This window comes from Colletotrichum spaethianum (assembly GCF_022836535.1).
Source record: "Colletotrichum spaethianum MAFF 239500 DNA, contig04, whole genome shotgun sequence".
NCBI lineage: Eukaryota > Fungi > Ascomycota > Sordariomycetes > Glomerellales > Glomerellaceae > Colletotrichum > Colletotrichum spaethianum.
Window position 1 is genome coordinate 890,101 of NW_026054774.1, and position 17,308 is coordinate 907,408.

At 54.5% G+C, this 17,308-nt stretch overlaps 5 protein-coding genes across 5 annotated transcripts; all 5 read right to left on the bottom strand.

The window, feature by feature from the left end:
• Positions 1-2,304: 2,304 nt before the first annotated feature.
• On the bottom strand, positions 2,305-3,576 carry ColSpa_02268 (protein ERD1 1; the record flags this gene model as incomplete). The annotated part of the gene is made up of 2 exons (XM_049268480.1): positions 2,305-3,434; positions 3,486-3,576. 2 exons carry the CDS (start codon positions 3,574-3,576, stop codon positions 2,305-2,307), a joined length of 1,221 nt encoding a protein of 406 aa, XP_049124437.1.
• A 2,373-nt stretch (positions 3,577-5,949) lies between these two features.
• ColSpa_02269 (putative methyltransferase tdiE) lies at positions 5,950-7,450 on the bottom strand (the record flags this gene model as incomplete). Its single annotated transcript, XM_049268481.1, has 6 exons — positions 5,950-6,373; positions 6,500-6,660; positions 6,829-6,983; positions 7,146-7,236; positions 7,313-7,339; positions 7,394-7,450. The coding sequence occupies 6 exons, from the start codon at positions 7,448-7,450 to the stop codon at positions 5,950-5,952; spliced, it is 915 nt and encodes a 304-aa protein (XP_049124438.1).
• Positions 7,451-8,479: 1,029 nt separating this feature from the next.
• ColSpa_02270 (dehydrogenase RED2) lies at positions 8,480-9,790 on the bottom strand (the record flags this gene model as incomplete). The annotated part of the gene is made up of 3 exons (XM_049268482.1): positions 8,480-8,965; positions 9,021-9,316; positions 9,397-9,790. The coding sequence occupies 3 exons, from the start codon at positions 9,788-9,790 to the stop codon at positions 8,480-8,482; spliced, it is 1,176 nt and encodes a 391-aa protein (XP_049124439.1).
• A 1,312-nt stretch (positions 9,791-11,102) lies between these two features.
• Positions 11,103-12,077, bottom strand: ColSpa_02271 (uncharacterized protein; the record flags this gene model as incomplete). Its single annotated transcript, XM_049268483.1, has 3 exons — positions 11,103-11,471; positions 11,544-11,836; positions 11,921-12,077. The coding sequence occupies 3 exons, from the start codon at positions 12,075-12,077 to the stop codon at positions 11,103-11,105; spliced, it is 819 nt and encodes a 272-aa protein (XP_049124440.1).
• Positions 12,078-13,476: 1,399 nt separating this feature from the next.
• On the bottom strand, positions 13,477-15,843 carry ColSpa_02272 (ribosome biogenesis protein NOC1; the record flags this gene model as incomplete). The annotated part of the gene is given in 3 exon segments (XM_049268484.1): positions 13,477-14,780; positions 14,795-15,101; positions 15,154-15,843. The coding sequence occupies 3 exon segments, from the start codon at positions 15,841-15,843 to the stop codon at positions 13,477-13,479; spliced, it is 2,301 nt and encodes a 766-aa protein (XP_049124441.1).
• Between the last annotated feature and the right edge of the window lie 1,465 nt (positions 15,844-17,308).

A 17,308-nucleotide genomic window follows, 5' to 3' on the forward strand; every position in this document is an offset into this window, starting at 1 on the left:
ATTGGGGATCCAGCGCCGAACGTCTCAGACATGGCAATTGGTTCCTAATGTACCTCATAAGCCCGCAGAACTGACTTGAAGAGCAGATTCATCTGTATGCAGAAAGAGCTGTTTTGATTCCACCAAAGACTTCTCAAATGAGTTGAAGAAAGTAAACCGTTGGAGTTCGGAAGAGCCATTTGGAGGGCTGAGACTCCAATGCGTCGAGATGAAAGAGCACCACATGGCCTGGCATAATGCTTGGGATGTGCCGGCGAGTGCACGTCATCTCAGCCGCAAACGGACACAGAATATGCGGGCCATCCATTTCCCAAACTCTGACAGACCACTAATAGGTACATGTGACTATTCTTAAGATCCAGGTCGGAGACAGGCTGACGGGTGTACGCTCGCATAAAGATCCATCTCTCCGCGCTGAGGCTTGAAGATGTCACAGTCTGAATGGTTCATAAGCGGCCAGCTCAGGCTTCCGAAGGGGGTTGAAACATGTCATCTCGATCGTGCCGCTCGTCCATATAGGAGCCCAGTCCTAGGTGCCGAACGAAGCTTTCCGGTATAGATTTGGGTGTCTCGGCTGTTTCCATCTGCGTGCCATCTATGTGAGCGATCAAGAGAGAGATGCCGTCTTCAGTAGTACAACAGAGTTGAGGGTGACCTAATCCGACTGTTGAGCTCTCGTATGACAAGTAGCAAGTAATGCATCATATTCGACCCCTCTTCCCGAGAGTCCTGGGGAGGGCGTATTTGATGACTGTGCCAAGGACTCAAAAAAACACAATGGAAGCGGAGGAGCTTCCGTGAATTTGGATTGGACGAGCAGTAAGACACAGGCCTGGGCCTGGCCTTTCGGCAATCGGTGTCCAGATCGGCCTCTTTTCCTTCCACATCAGGCTCCTACGGAATAGGGATTTACCCCGGATCAATAAAGTACGCCCGGAAAGATGAGCCGGGCTTTAACTCCTGCAGCGAAGCCACTACGGACAGGCTAGCTGCCTCGGCTCGTCGAAAAGACCGCGAGGGAAGGGTGTTCGGCGTCCGATACGGCTCCTTTGCCGATCTGTCTGTCCGTAAGCTTACCTACTAGACATGGCCTTGGGCGGACTGCCCGAAAAGCCGACTACCAATACAGTTGCAAGACAAGTCCACGTTTGCGAAGGTGACTTCTTTGACCTCTTAGGTAGCCTCCGCACCACGTGAAGCGCGTTGATTTGTGTGAAGACCCAGTGTTTGGGCTGCTGAGCTGGAGTGGCGTCGTGGTTGTGTAACAAAACAGCGGCAGAGTACGTCTTGTTTGCCGCACTTCCCCTCTCTTTGACCAATTACTGGGGAAACCACCCAGTTGCTCCCTTTGAAAATACTTCAGACTGAAATCAGGGCCCGATGGCATCCTACTTTCCTCGTTGATGAGGTATTCCATAACAGCTCCAATGGAATACTGAGCCCCTCTCGTTCTCCCTGGGATTCGATGCCTTTCATCCAATTCTGGCTATGTGTTGACTCAGACGCTCCGTCACTTCTACCACCTCACAGGCCTTCATCAATATCTGAGGTAATGATGACTGGAATTGTACGCCGACTTACTTTGTTCACCAACATATGACCCTTTTGAAATGGTTCGGCAGAAAAAGGTGTAGCACTTCGTCGCATTTCTCTAGTCTCATGAAACGTTATGAGGATCAATACCAGGGATTTCTCAAGTCTTCCGAACCCATAGTATATTTAACTTTTGAAAGGCTGATTGTTTCTGCTGAGATTTTATCGTGTCGAATGGCGAACAAAGAAGGCGGCCTAGGGATGTGGTCGAGGAGAAGAGGAGATGTCGTTAGAAGCTTGGCCTTTGCCCCCTGTCCCTGCCCTGCACCACTGGCAGTCTAGGCAGATCGCCGACAGGGATGCTGTGTTCCGTTTGGTGGGGGAATGCCGCTATAGTCACTACCGGTAGCTGCAGGCACGCATCTTCGTCGCCGGTCGATCAATCATTCTGAGACTATGATTGCAGACACAGCGAACTCACCCATGGTTCTGCGAGCGCGCCTAGTGAACGACTGATAGACCAGTTGCCTGATAACGGCCCATGATCGATGGACGGTGAATTTAGGCGTTGAAAATGCGATGGCTGAGTATGTCACCTAACCCTACGTCACGCATACTCGATACAAAATAAATCTAAAGTATTATCGACATGAGCCAAAGTCCCTTGGAACCCGGTCAAATTCGCTTGCCATCTAGACCAATAACTCCAGACATCCATAGTCACACACGTACATTACAAGTTTCATCTCATCGAGGGGGCGAGCCCAGCTCCTAATCTTCGTCAGAATCATACTTGCCCTGGTAGTCTCCTAGCAAGATATCGTCAACCGCCAGTCCCGTCGTGTTGTTCCTAATCCACTCCGTCTCAACGCGGAAGAAGATCCAGACCCATCGCCGGAACACCTCGAGTGATTGTAGCAGGAAAATGGAACTCTCAAAGTCGGTGAACTTGTCCAAGTTCGCGCTCAGCTTGACTGTCCAAGTGCACCGCAGCATCAGGTCTATCGCGATGACCCCGTAGTAGATGATTGGCTGCTGAAACACCAGCCGCCGGCGGAGACCGAACGGGTGCTCCGGGTTGTTGCGCTCGCGCGCCGACGAGAACAGAGTTAGGTCCCAATCCTTGGCAACGTCCCAGTACCAGGAGTAGAGAGAGTTCACTAGTACAGCCATCAGCCATGCCTTGTTCAGGCCGGGCGCCGGCTGGTCGGCCGGGACGTTTCGTTGCAGTGCGCTGAGGATGATAACCGGGAAGGCTGTGGCGTACTTTGTGGCGTTGGCCAGATGCTGGCCGCCCCAACCCGCCGACTCTTTGTAAGGCGCTCGTCGAACTCGCAAGTATTCGATCATGCATTGCCGGAATCGAATCGCAAACGGCACAGCCATGATGAGCGGCACCATAACTGTCCCACCGCAGTTGCGGTCTGGCCGGGCAGTCGAAGAGCCGGAGGGTGTGAAGAACATGCATAGCACGACGTAGAGGTCTCCCAAGATCTTGGAGTAGCTCGTCAACACATCGGCAAGCAGAATGTCCCCAAACTTTCCATCCTTGGCCTCAGCCAGGCCTCCAATGCTGACGCGGCGCAGTGTAGCAAGAAACCGCGAGCGACCGCCCTGCGAAAAGTTGCGAACCGGGACGAAGAACAGGGCCGCAAGGGCGACGAGATACGTCATCGGTAGCCAGTCATATTCGATGACAAGGGAGGGCGTCCGTCGCGTAAAAACCCAGAATGTCGATATCGAGAGGAAGAATACGGTCGAGAGGACGGTCGCGAGGCGGTACGTCGAAAGGTGATGCGCCGGCTCTGTCGGGGAGGATCGAGAGGGATATCGAATCAGGGAGGGCACATCGATCTTGGCTTTGTGGAGGTAGTGAAGGTTGGCACCCCAGCCCCAAACGGCTAAGGGGTGGTTAGCAGGCGATTCTGAGCGTCAATTCCTTCGCAACCTACCAAGAATAATGATGAAACCTATGCGATAGGGAAGAGGGAAGGTTAAGCTGAACGAGTCGAGCTGCGACTCGACTTTCGGATCACCGTCCATGATCGTTGGTGGAGGGAGAAAGAGGCATCGAGGAAGGGGAAAGAAGGGCGGGCTCTAGAGAGCCAAAACTGTGTCGAAATGAGTGACGAGAATTCAAGAAGGCTTCATACGCATTGAGAACCGGGTTTGTCTCAAGAGGAAGTGTTTCGCGAGGACTCGAGGCCGGCTTGGAGATGAGGATAGTTTGTCCTGTGTTCAGTTCAGGAGGTAAGAAATGACGGCCTTATCGTTATCGGACGAGTGGTCAGTGCGCGAACGACCTTACGTACCACTCCTCCAGCTGCAATTACGTCTTGAGGGTTGTCGTTAGCTAACACCAACCTAATTCATCTCAGTGTCACATTTCGCTGCTACACAAGCATCTGCGTTGAAAAGGGCACTGCATAAGATGCTTGCAATTTGACCGTCCGTTCACCATCCGCGTCTAAGTGATTACTTTCGCACTGGTACGAAGGACGTGAGATTTGCGCTGTATCAACTCCACGGTTGATGGACCGGTCATTTAAGATAAATCTCATCTGAAGTTTCAGCAAATTTGATGAGATATAGAGATCAGGGAACACAATTTCCTTTGGATTCTGGCGACTTGTCTTTGCGCTGAGACCAATTCCGCAGGACAAGAGACTCAAGGAACTGGAGCCGTGGAACAGCGAATATCTTGGGCGGGGCTGAAGGCGCCTGCCATGGCGCCATTGACAAGGGCGCAATGGTCGAACAGGAAGATTGTCGTTTTTCTTTTGTGAGTGCAGGGAGGAAACAAGGGATGCGAGTCTACGTGCTTGTTGGTCCACATGAGTTGCTGCTTGAGCCTGGGTTCTTGTCCACTTTTATCAAAGAGGACGCAGAGGAATATGAAGCATGGTTTGTTGAGTCAAGCATGTATTGTTGCTGTGTCTCGAACGTTGTTACAATATTTGGCCAGGGCATGGAATTCGAATGTTTCATTCACACGTTTATCCAAGAGGACGCTCTGAGCCAGTGATCTCTTCCTACCTCCCTCCTTCATCATTGTTCAGTTGAAGGCGCACATTTCCAGCAATCGAATGCTGAAAATGATTGAAGTGAGGGATTCGGGGCGTCTTCTGACAGCGGCTTTCTGCCCACAACGGTAAAACTGCAACCCCCTAATCAGCAGGGACTTCGATGTGGAAGTCGACCAAGTTCAGATGAACGGCCAAGGGCGATTTCTTACATGAGGAAGTAACTATGGACAAATCTATCCCTCAAATCCTTACGAACACCCACCAGAAAACCCTGCACCTCCTCGGGGGGTCTCCTTCATCTAAGGTGAAAGTTACACTCACTCGTAGATTCTAGTCAGGAGCTTCTTCCACTCCGAAATAATGCTCTAGAAGTTGTCCAGATGGTCAATTTCACAATTCCAGTCTTGGGATGAGCAAAGTTAACAAGCCGACACTCACTTGAAGGTCCACCTCGTCATCAGCAACCTGCCACGATGCTTAGCGTTGTCTTCCAGAGTTTTTCCATCTGGCACAAACATAGGCATTGGCGACAGGCGCATTCTGATAAACATCCTGTGCCTCGGCCATGGTTGCGGTGTGTTCACCTTCTGTAAGCGACCTCCAATCCTCGGAAGCCAATTGCCAGAGTCTCGAGGTCCAACAAAGTAATAAAACATGCGAGAAGGAGAGCCGGGCCTTTTTGACAGTAGACTGGTCTATCCGCCCGACCCCTCTTCCTTGGCTCGATCGTTGATGGCTGTGCCAAGGGCGAAAAACAACAGAACCAACCGCCAACCATCCAACCCCTCCGTCAAGCAGCAATCACGCAGTGTGCATTATGCAGGTGAACGGTGGTGTGAAATGGGAAAATGCAACGTTGAGCACTTGTTGGCGCAGACGTCCAACTGAACATCGTTTCCTTCCCACTTGTCACATTGGTTGACCTCGTGCGCCTCGATCATGGGCTTCCCCGGTCGGAAGGTGTTCCACAACCGCGAAGAATGTGAGGCAGCCCTGTATAGAATCCACCAAAAACGACCTGCTACCAAGATGGGTTAAATATGTATTTTCCAAATGATAAACTGTTCGCTTTTGTAGAACAGTCTTCCTACTGATTATGCTATGTTCAAAACTCCAACAACTCGTAAGATAACTGTGCTTCTGGGCCTCCGCCTCGTCACTCATTCACAAGTGGATGATGACGCCTCGGCCAATTCGCGTCTGTTTCTGCTCAATAACCGCAAACGTTGTTGCAAATTCACAAAACTTTCCCTAAAGTGACTGCGAAGCAGCAGCGGGAGCCGGAGTCTTCTCCTTCAAGGGCTTCCGTCCGATGAGAGAATAACTGCGGATTGAATTGTCAGTAAAAACGATAACAAGTTGGGTATCCACTGTTCAAGGCGAAGGGTCCTTACACGGGAAAGTAGGCATGGATATTCCTGTCTCTCAAATTCTTCCGCACACCAATAAGAAACACCATTACTTCTTCCTTTGTCCAGTTGTGAGCACGGGTAAGGGGTGCCATGGCCACCGACGCAGCCGCATCTGCAAAGTTGTGCAAGTTCCACTCGCCGATTCTTTTGTGATGGTCGTCCTTGGGCCAGGTGTTTGTCGGCCACTTGTAGGAGTTCAGCTGGACGTCTTCAAACCCAACCTCAAGAAGGACTTTCTTCAATGATGGGACCTCAATGAATGGCCGCCCGAACATCTCCGCCGCCTCAGTGACCAGGCTCCCAAGTCGGCTCAACGGCATGTCTGGAGTCAGAGTGCCGTCGTCGCACACAATAGGGAAAGCTGCCTCCTGTATTTCGTACCAGCCGCCCGGCTCAAGATTCCTAGTTCAACGACTTCGTAAGCTTTCTGTTTTGTTACACGAGACGGCCAGACACCAGGGAACTGATGCCAGTTTCTATCAAGTAGTTGTAGAGCGTTGGTGGTTGAAGGGTGTTATAGGGACTCACTTATACGCTTTCCTGATCAACTTCTCCCAATCAGCAATACTCGCATTGATAAAGCGACTGTGAATGTAGTCAAAGGGCCGCGAGTACAGCCATTCCTCCTCCATGTCGTCGACTTCGAATCGCACGTTCGGGGGTACGCTGACGAGCTCATAGTTAGCTTTCTAGTCGTGTCTAAACAGCTGTTTTATGGCTTGGTTTAGCGCACGAGGAAAACTCACTCTTGTGGCTGGATGGGGGAAAGATCCATGCCCAGAACCTGGATACAAGCCATACTTTAGCCAACCAAAATAGCCACATGAGGGAGGTATGTCAGCCTAAGATGCACTGACCTCGGCTTCAGGGTGCGCATCGCCGTACTCAATGGCCCAAAGACCGGTACCGGTGCCAAGATCGAGAACGCGCCCAACTTTGGCGTCAGGTTCACAAGGCGGAGCAATTCCAAGTTTCCCATGAAATGTGAGGAAGCAGATCTCATGTTGCATATCTTGTAGGTTCAAAAGTCAGCGAAGTTGAGTAGGGTATCGAGATTACTGATTTGGCATTACCGAGTCTGTCGTTCTCCACTTCATCGTTAGGCATAAAGTATCCTAGATCGGCTAATCAGAACATTGCCGCTCGACATTGGTAGATTTGAGTGAGAACTCACTGCCATCTTTGTATTTGTGGTATGATCTACCATTCTCCATCCGGTACTCACGAATGGAGTCTTTGACGCTAGTGGTCTCCGAGTGAAGGCTCTGTTTGGTGGTTTGGTGTTAACGTAATGGAGCATTTGGCAGAGAATTAATCCAGTGATCCGGACTTGGGACTCACTTCGAGATCCGCCTCGCTATCAGTAACCTGTCATAGTGGTCAGGTTATCCAGTCATAACTTTGCTATTTTCGAGCGCGTACCTCGTCATCGAAGTCGTCGGCGACGAGATGAACCTCGTTGTCCAAGTTGTTGGCCATCGTTGCAGCTACTTCTGTCGTTTATCTTGGCAGAATATCCCAAAACCCCCGTGAAGGAAAGGAGAACTCCAGAACCGGAGGTGAATGTTTTGCGCGGGGGCCAACTTCGTCCTTTTAATATAGGTGGATTGTTGACCGGCTGCAAAACCCCCTCTTCTCGCTTCGAATATGAAGAACCAACGAAGCAAACATGCATATGCGCCTTGACGGCGTAGTTTCCTCGTTCTAGACAGTTTGGGTGGGCCCGAGAGAACAAACGACCGAATGGGACGGGGGACGGCCGCAACAGCAAGGGAAAGGAGAGATAAAACCGTTGGATTCCACCCGCACTGGATACCACTTGCCTCATCAGTCGATCTTGCCCTTGGCAGTCGGGACATCGGGGTGGTGGGAGCCGTTGTTCGCTTATTTAAATAGACAAGTGAACGACAATATCACCCTCAGCTAGAACTAGTGAGAGACAACCAGGAATTCTTTGAAACTTGATTCGGGGCGTTAGAAGTGAGTTTAGGATTGATAAAAAGGCGGGTTTCGTCGTCGCCAATTTTGACCAGAGACGCATCCCCCCAGCCGCGACGTGGCTACTCCCGCAGCCGGGACATCTGCTCTCAACCAATCCGCTCAACGGCGAATTCGAAAGACATCGGCCGGGAATGAACTTGCGAATAAACCATGCGTTTGGAAAAGTACGCCCGTGCAAGATGCAGCTGAGCCAGGCGGCATGAGCAGCCCCGGACCTGCTGCGATCTCGTCACGACTCCGCATACGATCATGGGTCGTCTTCAATGTTTGCCGGCCCATGTAGGTTGGGTTCACAAGTCGATGCCAGTTTGGTCAAGATCCATGTGGTTGTCTTTAAAAAGATCGCCCGATCCCTGCGACGACTAAGAGCCGCATTCAAAGAGACGCGCACTACGCCAATTAGAGTTAACAAGCTCAACCACCCCCGAATACGAACGCAACCTCATCCGCCCACTCTTTTTCCAGAGACATTATATATACCGTAACACCTTCCTCCTTCCAGACCACTCACTGAATACCGCTCAGGTCAGGAGTGGGCTCCGCCACCAGCACCGTGCTCTCCTCCGGCCTCTCCTGCTCGCCCTCGCCCTCGGCCCCCTTGCCCTTCTTGTCATAAAAGCCCTTGACGTCGTTGACAACCTGTCTCCCCGAAAAGTTGGTCATCAGCTTCTGCGACTGAGCCCGCAGCGTGCTCTGGTACCAATGTGGGAACGCCCTCAGCGCCGTCAGCGTGTTGCCGTACGCCGGGAGAACGATGTTCCCGCTCTCGCCGCGGAGGACCTGCTTCGCGATCGCCTCCGCGACTGTCTCGGGCTCAAGCGCCGGGAGGATGAGCTCGACTCCCTGTTGATACCCCGTGAAGAGCGGCGTCTTGGTGTAGCCCTGGTTGACCAGCACCGTACGCACCCGCGGCGCGTTGTAGCGGGTCTTCAGCTCCGCCGAGATGCCCTCGTGGAACGCCATTGCGGCGGCCTTTGAGGAGCCGTAGTCGACCTTTGCTGAGTTAGCAGTTGCTTGGCCCAGCGGACTTCTCACCGACGCATCTTACCATGTTGGGAACGCATAGGTAGCTCGCAAACGACGCAACCGTTACGATCATGCCATGGTTGTTCTTCGCCATGTGCGGGAGGAACTCCTTGGTCGTCCAGTAGTGCGACAGCGTGTTGACGTCGAAAGTGAAGCGTATGTCGTGCTCCGTTGAGTCAAGGACCGTCTTGCCGCGCGCCACACCGGCGTTGTTGATGAGCACCGTCGGGTGGCCGACTTTGGCGCGAATGTCATTGGCCACGGCGGCGAGTTTCTCGGTTGAGGTGATGTCGCACTTGAAGTAGTGGACATTGGAGCCTATCGACAGAGGGTCAGTCATTGACCTCACCACAGCGCCCCGGTAAAAAAAAGCCCAAAAAGGGCAACGAAAGACTTACCGGCTGCAAAGGTCAGGTCTTGGATATCCAACACCACGACAGTAACACCCCGCTCAGCCAGCAACTGCACGACATGCCCGCCAATACCACCAGCACCACCCGTCACGAGGACAACCTCCCTGCGCCAGTCGTAATGGTCGGTGGACCAGCCGTTCAGCACGCGCCGCGAGAGCCAGCTGCTCGCCCACCGCGTGAGGGCGCAGTAGGCAAGGAACTTGACCCGCGCAAAGGCTGTTGGGTGCAGGATGGCAAGGTCGCCGCCCTTCTTGGTGTAACGGGCGAGGAGCAGAAGCGGCAGCATCACGGCCGGGTTCAGGGCGGTGCGCGCGATGAGGCGGAAGATGGGGTCGGCGGTGAGGCCCTCGCGCGGGAGAAAGCCTTGGTGCATCGGCATCTTGGGCGGGGTTTCGCTTTCGATGCACACGGGCCTTTGGACAATGATGCTATGAGAAGACGGTGAGATCGGATCTGGAAGGCGACGACAATGGTTCGCACTACCCAGGGGATTGAGATATCAGATGTGCTTGGTGGCAAGAAGCTCTGGTGGATTCAAGGTATCCGCACTTTCGAACCGAGTTTCTCTCTCAGCCTCCTGGTGGCGTGTGGAAGCTGAAATCAGTGGGAATGAAGCTCCCAAGATGTATGGAGTTTGGAAAGGGCAACGATCTCGACATCACACCACCGCATTTAGGAAGGCATGCGACCCCATACTTAAGAGCGCATTGATGACGGGGGGGAATGGTCATCAAGAAGCCGGCAAGACAAGGATTCGTCGTACAATGCAGGCGACAGGACCAGTTCCAGCGACCCGCTCCTTGGCGAGAGAAGCTGGTGCTCTCGTCTCGTCATGCTCGTCCATGGTTCTGCATCGTCTGGCACCACGAGCTGCTAGCTTTCCACGGCTGTGCAACGCGCAGCCGAGGTTTGGCTAGCGCGGTCAGAGTGCGGGGAATCATGGGGTACCGTTGCGACCTGCAAGTCCGACTTTGGTCGAGGAGCTGGGAGGGTTGCATAGACCGGGAAACCGAGGGCTCTGATAGGACAGGAGCGAAAAGGATGCGAAGGGGAAACCGAGGATCGACTTGCAAAGCGGGAGTCCAGAGCTGGCATGCTATGCCACGCCGGGAGCGTGTGAGTGTGCGCCAGCGAGGTGGCTACCCGCATGTGAACCGTCGGTCGCGCGTGGTATGCGCCGGCCGCGTACGACAGGAAAGGCGTGCACATTACCCTTTTCAGAAAGCAGTTCGTTGGGCGGCATGGGTCACGGTGTAGCAGGAACCGTCGCCCGGGTGGTTACCGAGCCGGGGGACTTTGCGAGTGGAGAGGGCGGACAACTCAGGAATAAGTTTCCTACTGCGTAATGGACCCGCCCTCGCTGATCGGATGGCGCGCGGTCAACGTTGTGAGACAAAACCGTGCCTTTCCCCTGGAATAACCTTAACCTGGTCCTTATTGCAGTTCATAGTCAAACGCCGCTTCTTCTAGAAGAATACGAATCCAGGACCGTTGGGAATGTCTGTGTGTTTTTTCCAAGTTTGGCGTCGATTACGCGACCGCCCGACAGGGGAAGCCACGAATCCATCGACACGTGGACTCGATTAAGGAATATGTACTAATACAGGTCTCCTGCGTCTGGGTATCATTAAAGGTAAAGAGTATTCGAAACTCACGCCACAAATCCGCCATGCACAAACTCGTCGATTGTTTCAAAGCATCAACGCGGCGCCGATGCTCACCAGACACAACCAGTGCGCGCCATCCCTCCAGCTCAAGCTGTTTCCAGCACCGAGCCCGTCGCCCGGTGTCGCCTCCGGCTTGGTCCCGCTGAGCCCGCCACCGCTGCCGCCGTTACCAGACTTGACCTCGATGGTGGTCGAGTCGCCCGGCGCGAAGAGTACGCCGACGGCATTGGCGGCCGTTGCGTTGAGCTCCTGCTCCGTCAGCAGCGGGTTGTTGAGCGCGTCGCAAGACGGTCGGCCGTCCTTCTTCTCAATACTGTTGGTCACGGAGATTGGCACGTCGAAGATGGTGTAATGGTCTTCGCCGTTGAGGCGGTAGTTTTGGCGGATAGAGATCTAGGGGCGTGGTGTCAGTCCGGATTGTGTCCTCAAACCACGTGTCATTTGTTCTCGACGTATGTGGCTTACGTTGTAAGCGCCGCGATCGCTGTCGGCTGAGGTAGGCTGTCCATTGCCAACCAGACAGTCGGGCCAGAGCCAGTTGACGTGCTTCACCGTGCTGCCGGGCTCCTGGAACATGATGTCCCCGAGACTGGCGTTGTTAGCCGTCGCCGTGCCGTTCGTAATGGTGAAGTTGCGGCCAGTGGTGTAGCTGGACAGGAACATGGTCACGTTGAAGATCTTGGTCGGACTGTCCTGGGCATATGGCGGCAGCGGCATCTTGCCGTTCGTCGACACGTCCAGCGCGACATGGAGGTTGTCTGTCCATCCATGTTAGAAAATTCCTTTACTTGGAGGCCTCTCGATTCGTCCATCATATGAGGCTTTCGGGTTCAACTACTAACCTCCGCCCAGCGGGGTTCCTGGTTGAGGCGCATCCAAGATGACCAGGCCCGGCGTGAAGATCTGACCGTTGGAGATGGTGAAGTTCTGAGCCGAACTGGAGGCCGCGAACAGGGACAGCAGCGCCGCCGCGAACGAAACGGGAGAAGAATACACCATGGTGGCTGTAAAGAACGCAGTCCCGCAAGTAAGCAGCCGAATGGCAAGAGAAGCTATCGCAAAAGGCGCGGAAAACTGAGAGACGGCTGCAAATGCACCTGCGCGGGGAGGGCACTAGTTAATTATCTAGGCCTCCTGCAGCACCCAAGACTCTGTGCCCGAGGAGGATCCCGGATGCAAATGGAAAATAAAGTGGAAAAGTGGAAACGCGGCCCTGGAAGCCAGAAGATTATTTCGACGCGGGATGATGGATCAGATCAGGGAAATGAGCATACGGGCCACACCTCGAGTCGAAGACACAAGGATGGACGCAGTTGATGGGAAGTTCGTTCGGGAAGGCAAGCAGGACCAGGACAGAAACAGAAATCCCAAGAGAACGGGACGGCAGCCCGTTCTTGAAGGGGGGGAAGAAGCCTGCCAGGAACCTCATCATCCTTTAGCTGCTACACCGTCAACACCTCCTCCCGTCGATGGCAGTGGCGATCAGACGTGAGAGACGGCAGATAGCCAAGATCTCAAGAGCATTCCATATTCTAGATCATCATGCCGTGTCCCGGATGGCAACAACCGGACCAGGTGTTCCACCGCTTACACACGCCATCCCACTACAATGCGATACGCGATCTCTCTCGGTTGCCCGTGCATGATGGGGATTCGGGGACTCGGCTTCTCCCAAGCGAATGGAAAGGAAGGGAAGGAGAGACAGCATCAGGGATCAAACAAGATTAGATGTATATAGCGGCTGGGAGTTAAGATGGCAGCCCCGCGCGTGAGACGCCCTCTTGACGCAGGCCGGGTTTCAGATTGAAGCAAGCAGCAGAGACGAAGGGGCCGCGGAATCTTGCCAGCTGTGCATGCATCCGTGGCATGTCCTCGTCGCCGCGAAGGGGGGCAAAAAAAAAAAAAAGACGGGCTTGCGGTCCGTTCAATGAGAAATGAGACTTTGGGACGCACGAGCCAACGCCTAATTAAACTTGCAGCCAACACCTTGCGCTGGAGCGGTGGGTTCTCCGGCTCCCTCGGTCCCTTCGGCATCGTCTGCCGTCGCCAAGGGGCGTCCTCTTGTCATCTTGAGAGGCGTTCCTTCATGACTCCACCTCGTCCTCAACTTTGGGCTTCCCAGAAGATGCAAGGGTAGATGCGAGTTAAATCACAGAGAACTGACCGCATGTCACGGTTGAACGGGATGCAAGCATTGGTACGAATTCGACATCCATTATTGACACCTTCCTGCAGGTAAATCCAGGGCGAATTATTTGACATGAACAAAGTTTGAAAAAGCAAAAGGGTTGTCTAGTTTTCTCGAGCATTTCTTTTGGTTCTTTTTGGTTCTTCCCAACGCCTCGCTGTCTTTTTTTTGAAAACCTTAACAAGTATCCCCCCACCAGAGACTCACAAATCAGGTCCAGAGGATACATGTGCCGTCGGCGCCGGCACTCACGCACCAGGGCTCCGTAGGGTGCCAGTCCACGTCCAGGACACCGAGCTTGTTGACGATCTTGTGGCCCTTGAGCATCTTGACGGGTACGATGGTCGGGTTCTCCATGAGATCGCTGACAACCTTTCCGTGGAAGATCTGCAGAGTGCCGTCGTCACTGGCGTCGGCGAACAGGGGGAAGCTGCGGTGGTACTTTACGGCACGAATGGCCTCCGAGTGGAAGCGCATCGTCTTGAAGGGGCGGTTGGAGAGGTCGAGGTCGTGCCAGAGCAGACGTCTGTCGTAGGATCCCACGACGATGTTGTCACCGCCCGAGTGGACGTCGAAGGACGAAATCCAGCGGGCACCGGGCTGGATGACCTTGACCAGCTCCTGTCTCTGGAGATCGTAGCAGCGAATCATGCGCTGGGTCGCAACGAAAAAGAGGGGTCGCGAAGGGTGGAACTGGGCCGTCTGGGCGAGGCCGGGCAGCTTGCGGAAGGGAATCTGAGTCAGATGCTTCGACAGGGTGTGGATGGCGACGGCGCTGCGCTGGCCGTTGGGAGAGACAGTGCTGAGGAAGTCACCACGTCTGTGCCAGCTAATGACCTTGATGACGGATCTGACAGTGGCCTTGAGCAAGACACCGGCAGCCTCGAGCTTTGAGCCAGGTCTCGCCCACTTGCCAGGGTGCTCCTTGGTAACTGGGGCCGTTGGCTGAGGGTTTTGCGTAGCGTAACCGAAACCAGCGTCGAGAATGTCACGGCTGGCCTTGTCAATGCCATCAGCACCACGAGGAGGGACCGCGAAGAAGAGATCCTCGCCAGCAGCGGCTGCCAGGATGAAGGTCTCCTTGTTTGGGCGCCAGCGGACGACGTTCACGGCCTCGTCAAGGCTAAGCTTGGCCATCCACTCCTGGCGACCGGTACGGAGGTGCCACAGGCGCACAGTACCGTCATCACCACCACTTGCAAGCCACTCGCCATCAGGGCTGATGGCGGAAGACCGTACGCGGCCTTCGTGGCCTCGGAAGACGGTCTGGCAGGCCGTGGGGAAGGGTCTGAGCTCCTCGGGACGGGGCAGCTTGGGAAGAAGCGACGCGGGGTCGATGTTGAGCCTGTTCTTGCGCACGCGAGGAGCCAAGTAGAGGTCGAGGCAGCGCTCGAAGCGCTCCTTGACGAACTCGCCGTAGGCGGGGACTTTGCGCAGCGAATCAAACTTGGCGGGCATGTACTCCTTCTCTCTGTCCTCGGGATCCGCCTTCTCCCACTCCTCCTTCTCGGCTTCTGTCGGGAGGTACTCGGGGGAGGGTTGTAGCTGAGGTCGTAGCCAGGAGGCGGGAGCTTGGGCGCCGGGATGTTCATGACGTGCGGCGGGCGCTCCTCCTCGTTGGCCCAGATGTCGTAGTAGTTCTCTTCCTTCTCGGCTTCCTCCTTCTCCCTCTCTTCGGGCGGCTTGTAGGGCAGGATGCGTCCCTCCTTGATGGCCTTGACGAGCTTGGCGATCCTCTTAGCCTCGTGCTTGGAGGGGACGAAGCGGCGTTTCGGCTCGGGCGCCGCGCTCAGGGGCATCTTCTCCTCGTGTGCGGTGAACCAGTGGACCATTTCCTGGGTCTTGTTAGTCTTGTCGGCAGAGGCGCATGGGGCACTCGACACTTACAGGGTAGGGGTCGTAGCCTTCCTCGGGAATCTCGTTCATCTGGACGCGGCGCAAAAGCTCGAGCTCGTCCTGGGTGAGGTTGAGAGGCTTGCCCGTCTGGGGATCCGTCAAGCCGGTCCAACCCTTGGGGATCTCAATGGTCTCGAGCAGGGCATCCAATGCCTCGCCGGTGGCAGGGCGCATGATCTTCTTGCCATTGATGTCGTATCCGATGTGAGGGTAGGAATCGTAGAAAGACAGAGGGATGTTGCCGATGGTGTTGACAGGCTCCTGGGCATCGGTGTCGTCGGAGTCGTAGTCGGCATCGATCTCGTCATACTCGTAGCGCTCGTTGCCATTGGCGTCCTTGACGACCCTGTAGTTGGGCTGGTCGTCATCGTCGCCAACGGTAGTGGCGGCAGAGTCCTTGTCAAGGTTCGTCGACTTGAGTTTCGAGGCAATTTCTTCGTCATCGGCGTCAGAGGGAATGTCGTCACTCAAGATGTCCTCCTCGTCATCCTCGTCCTCTGACAGTTCGCCATTCAGGCCATTGTCGTCGCCGTCAGACCCAGAGGTTTCTTCGTAGTCGGAATCATCCTCGCTTTGAGACAGGACGCCCTCCAATGTTGCATTGCCAAATTCGTCATCGACGGGCACAGGGGCTTCCGCCTGCGGTTCCTTCCGCTTGCCTAACGCTTGTCGTGCCGGCATGTTGTGGTGGAAGAAAGGGACAAGCCAGAAGGTGGTGAAATGGCTATTTTTGGAGCTTCAGTTCGCGATGCAGGTGCAGGCGGTTTGGGCGAGCGCCTTCTCTGGAATTTTTTTTTTCTGCCGTCGGACGATACTAGCGCGCTCCACACCGCCTAGCGGGGTTGACCGAGATGGACGAGTGGAATTGCTCCGAAGGGCCTTCCCCCAATCGGTCGGGACTGACTGTAACTCTAAAGAAAAAAAAAATCTGCCCGGAAATCAGCCCTGCGTGCCCTCCAACAAACGCCTTCAATGCCATGCGATTCGAATGGCAACATAACCCAGCACAGAACCGAAGCAGGGAGACAAGCCATCGATGATCTCACTGGTCGGCGACACGATTTTGAGGCAGTACATACAGAGATTCAAGAACAAGTGGAGCTGCTGCATGTTACAAAGAAGTGAGCAATATGCCACGGTGGCTGCCGCCCGGCCAGTCGCCTTACAGGGCACCCTTCAGCTGCTGCACTGCTAAGCCACAAGCAACCACCAGCGCTAAACGCACTACAACGTAGCATGAGACTAACTGGCAGCAGCATGTACGAGATGGCCCCTTGGCACGAATGGACGCAGCACAGCACGCTGAACCCTACGGAACGATGCGGAATGTCCCATTTACATATGTTGACGGATCGTGGAATCTTCTTAGGGTGCATTGCGAGATCTCACCATGCCCGAAGGGGCTTTTCTGTGAATGTTCCAATGTTCCATCGGCAGCCCAGTCATGCCAGTGACAGGATGGGGGGCTTCGGGCTACACCGAGACGACTCGTAGGGAGAACCCGTTTAAGATACTGGTGCCCTGTCCGAAGCGTGTTACTGACGCTATTTTGCCATGCCGATGACTCAAATGGCTTGGGTATATGATGCACTCAGCCAATCATAGGCGCCACGAGTACGGCCTCTGCTTCGTTCTAAGCCGTGGTGCGCGTTGGGGCCTGAACTCCATTACGGAGCTTGATCAGATGTGAGAGCATGTTTCGTGGCTGCTTCTGATCAAGTCAATGGTCCCTTGAACCAATCCGAGGTATCTTGGCATGAGCAGTAGGGGATCTTAAAGGGCGGGTCATACACAAATTCTGTGTTTTGGCAGATTAGCCGGCTCTTCTTGTTGCCTGGGAGGTACTCTCGATATGACGACAGAAGAGCCAGTATGGCTTCAACGGTGAACTAGGCTGGCCGTCTAACAGGATGTACCTACCTCGGACAAGGTCTTTGGCTCCGTCTTATGCAGGTCAAGGTGGTGCTGACGCTGCCTCGAATCCTTTGAAGATGGATTTCGGAGTGACTGGTGAAAGGGCGCCCAGCGCACTGCATTGTCGTGTCCTTTTCGCCAGTCGAGGTACCCTGCCTTACGGATGGATCCCCTACACCAGGAATGACCGAGTTGGTCCTAGGGGCCTGAACTAATCTAGGCAAAGCTGCGC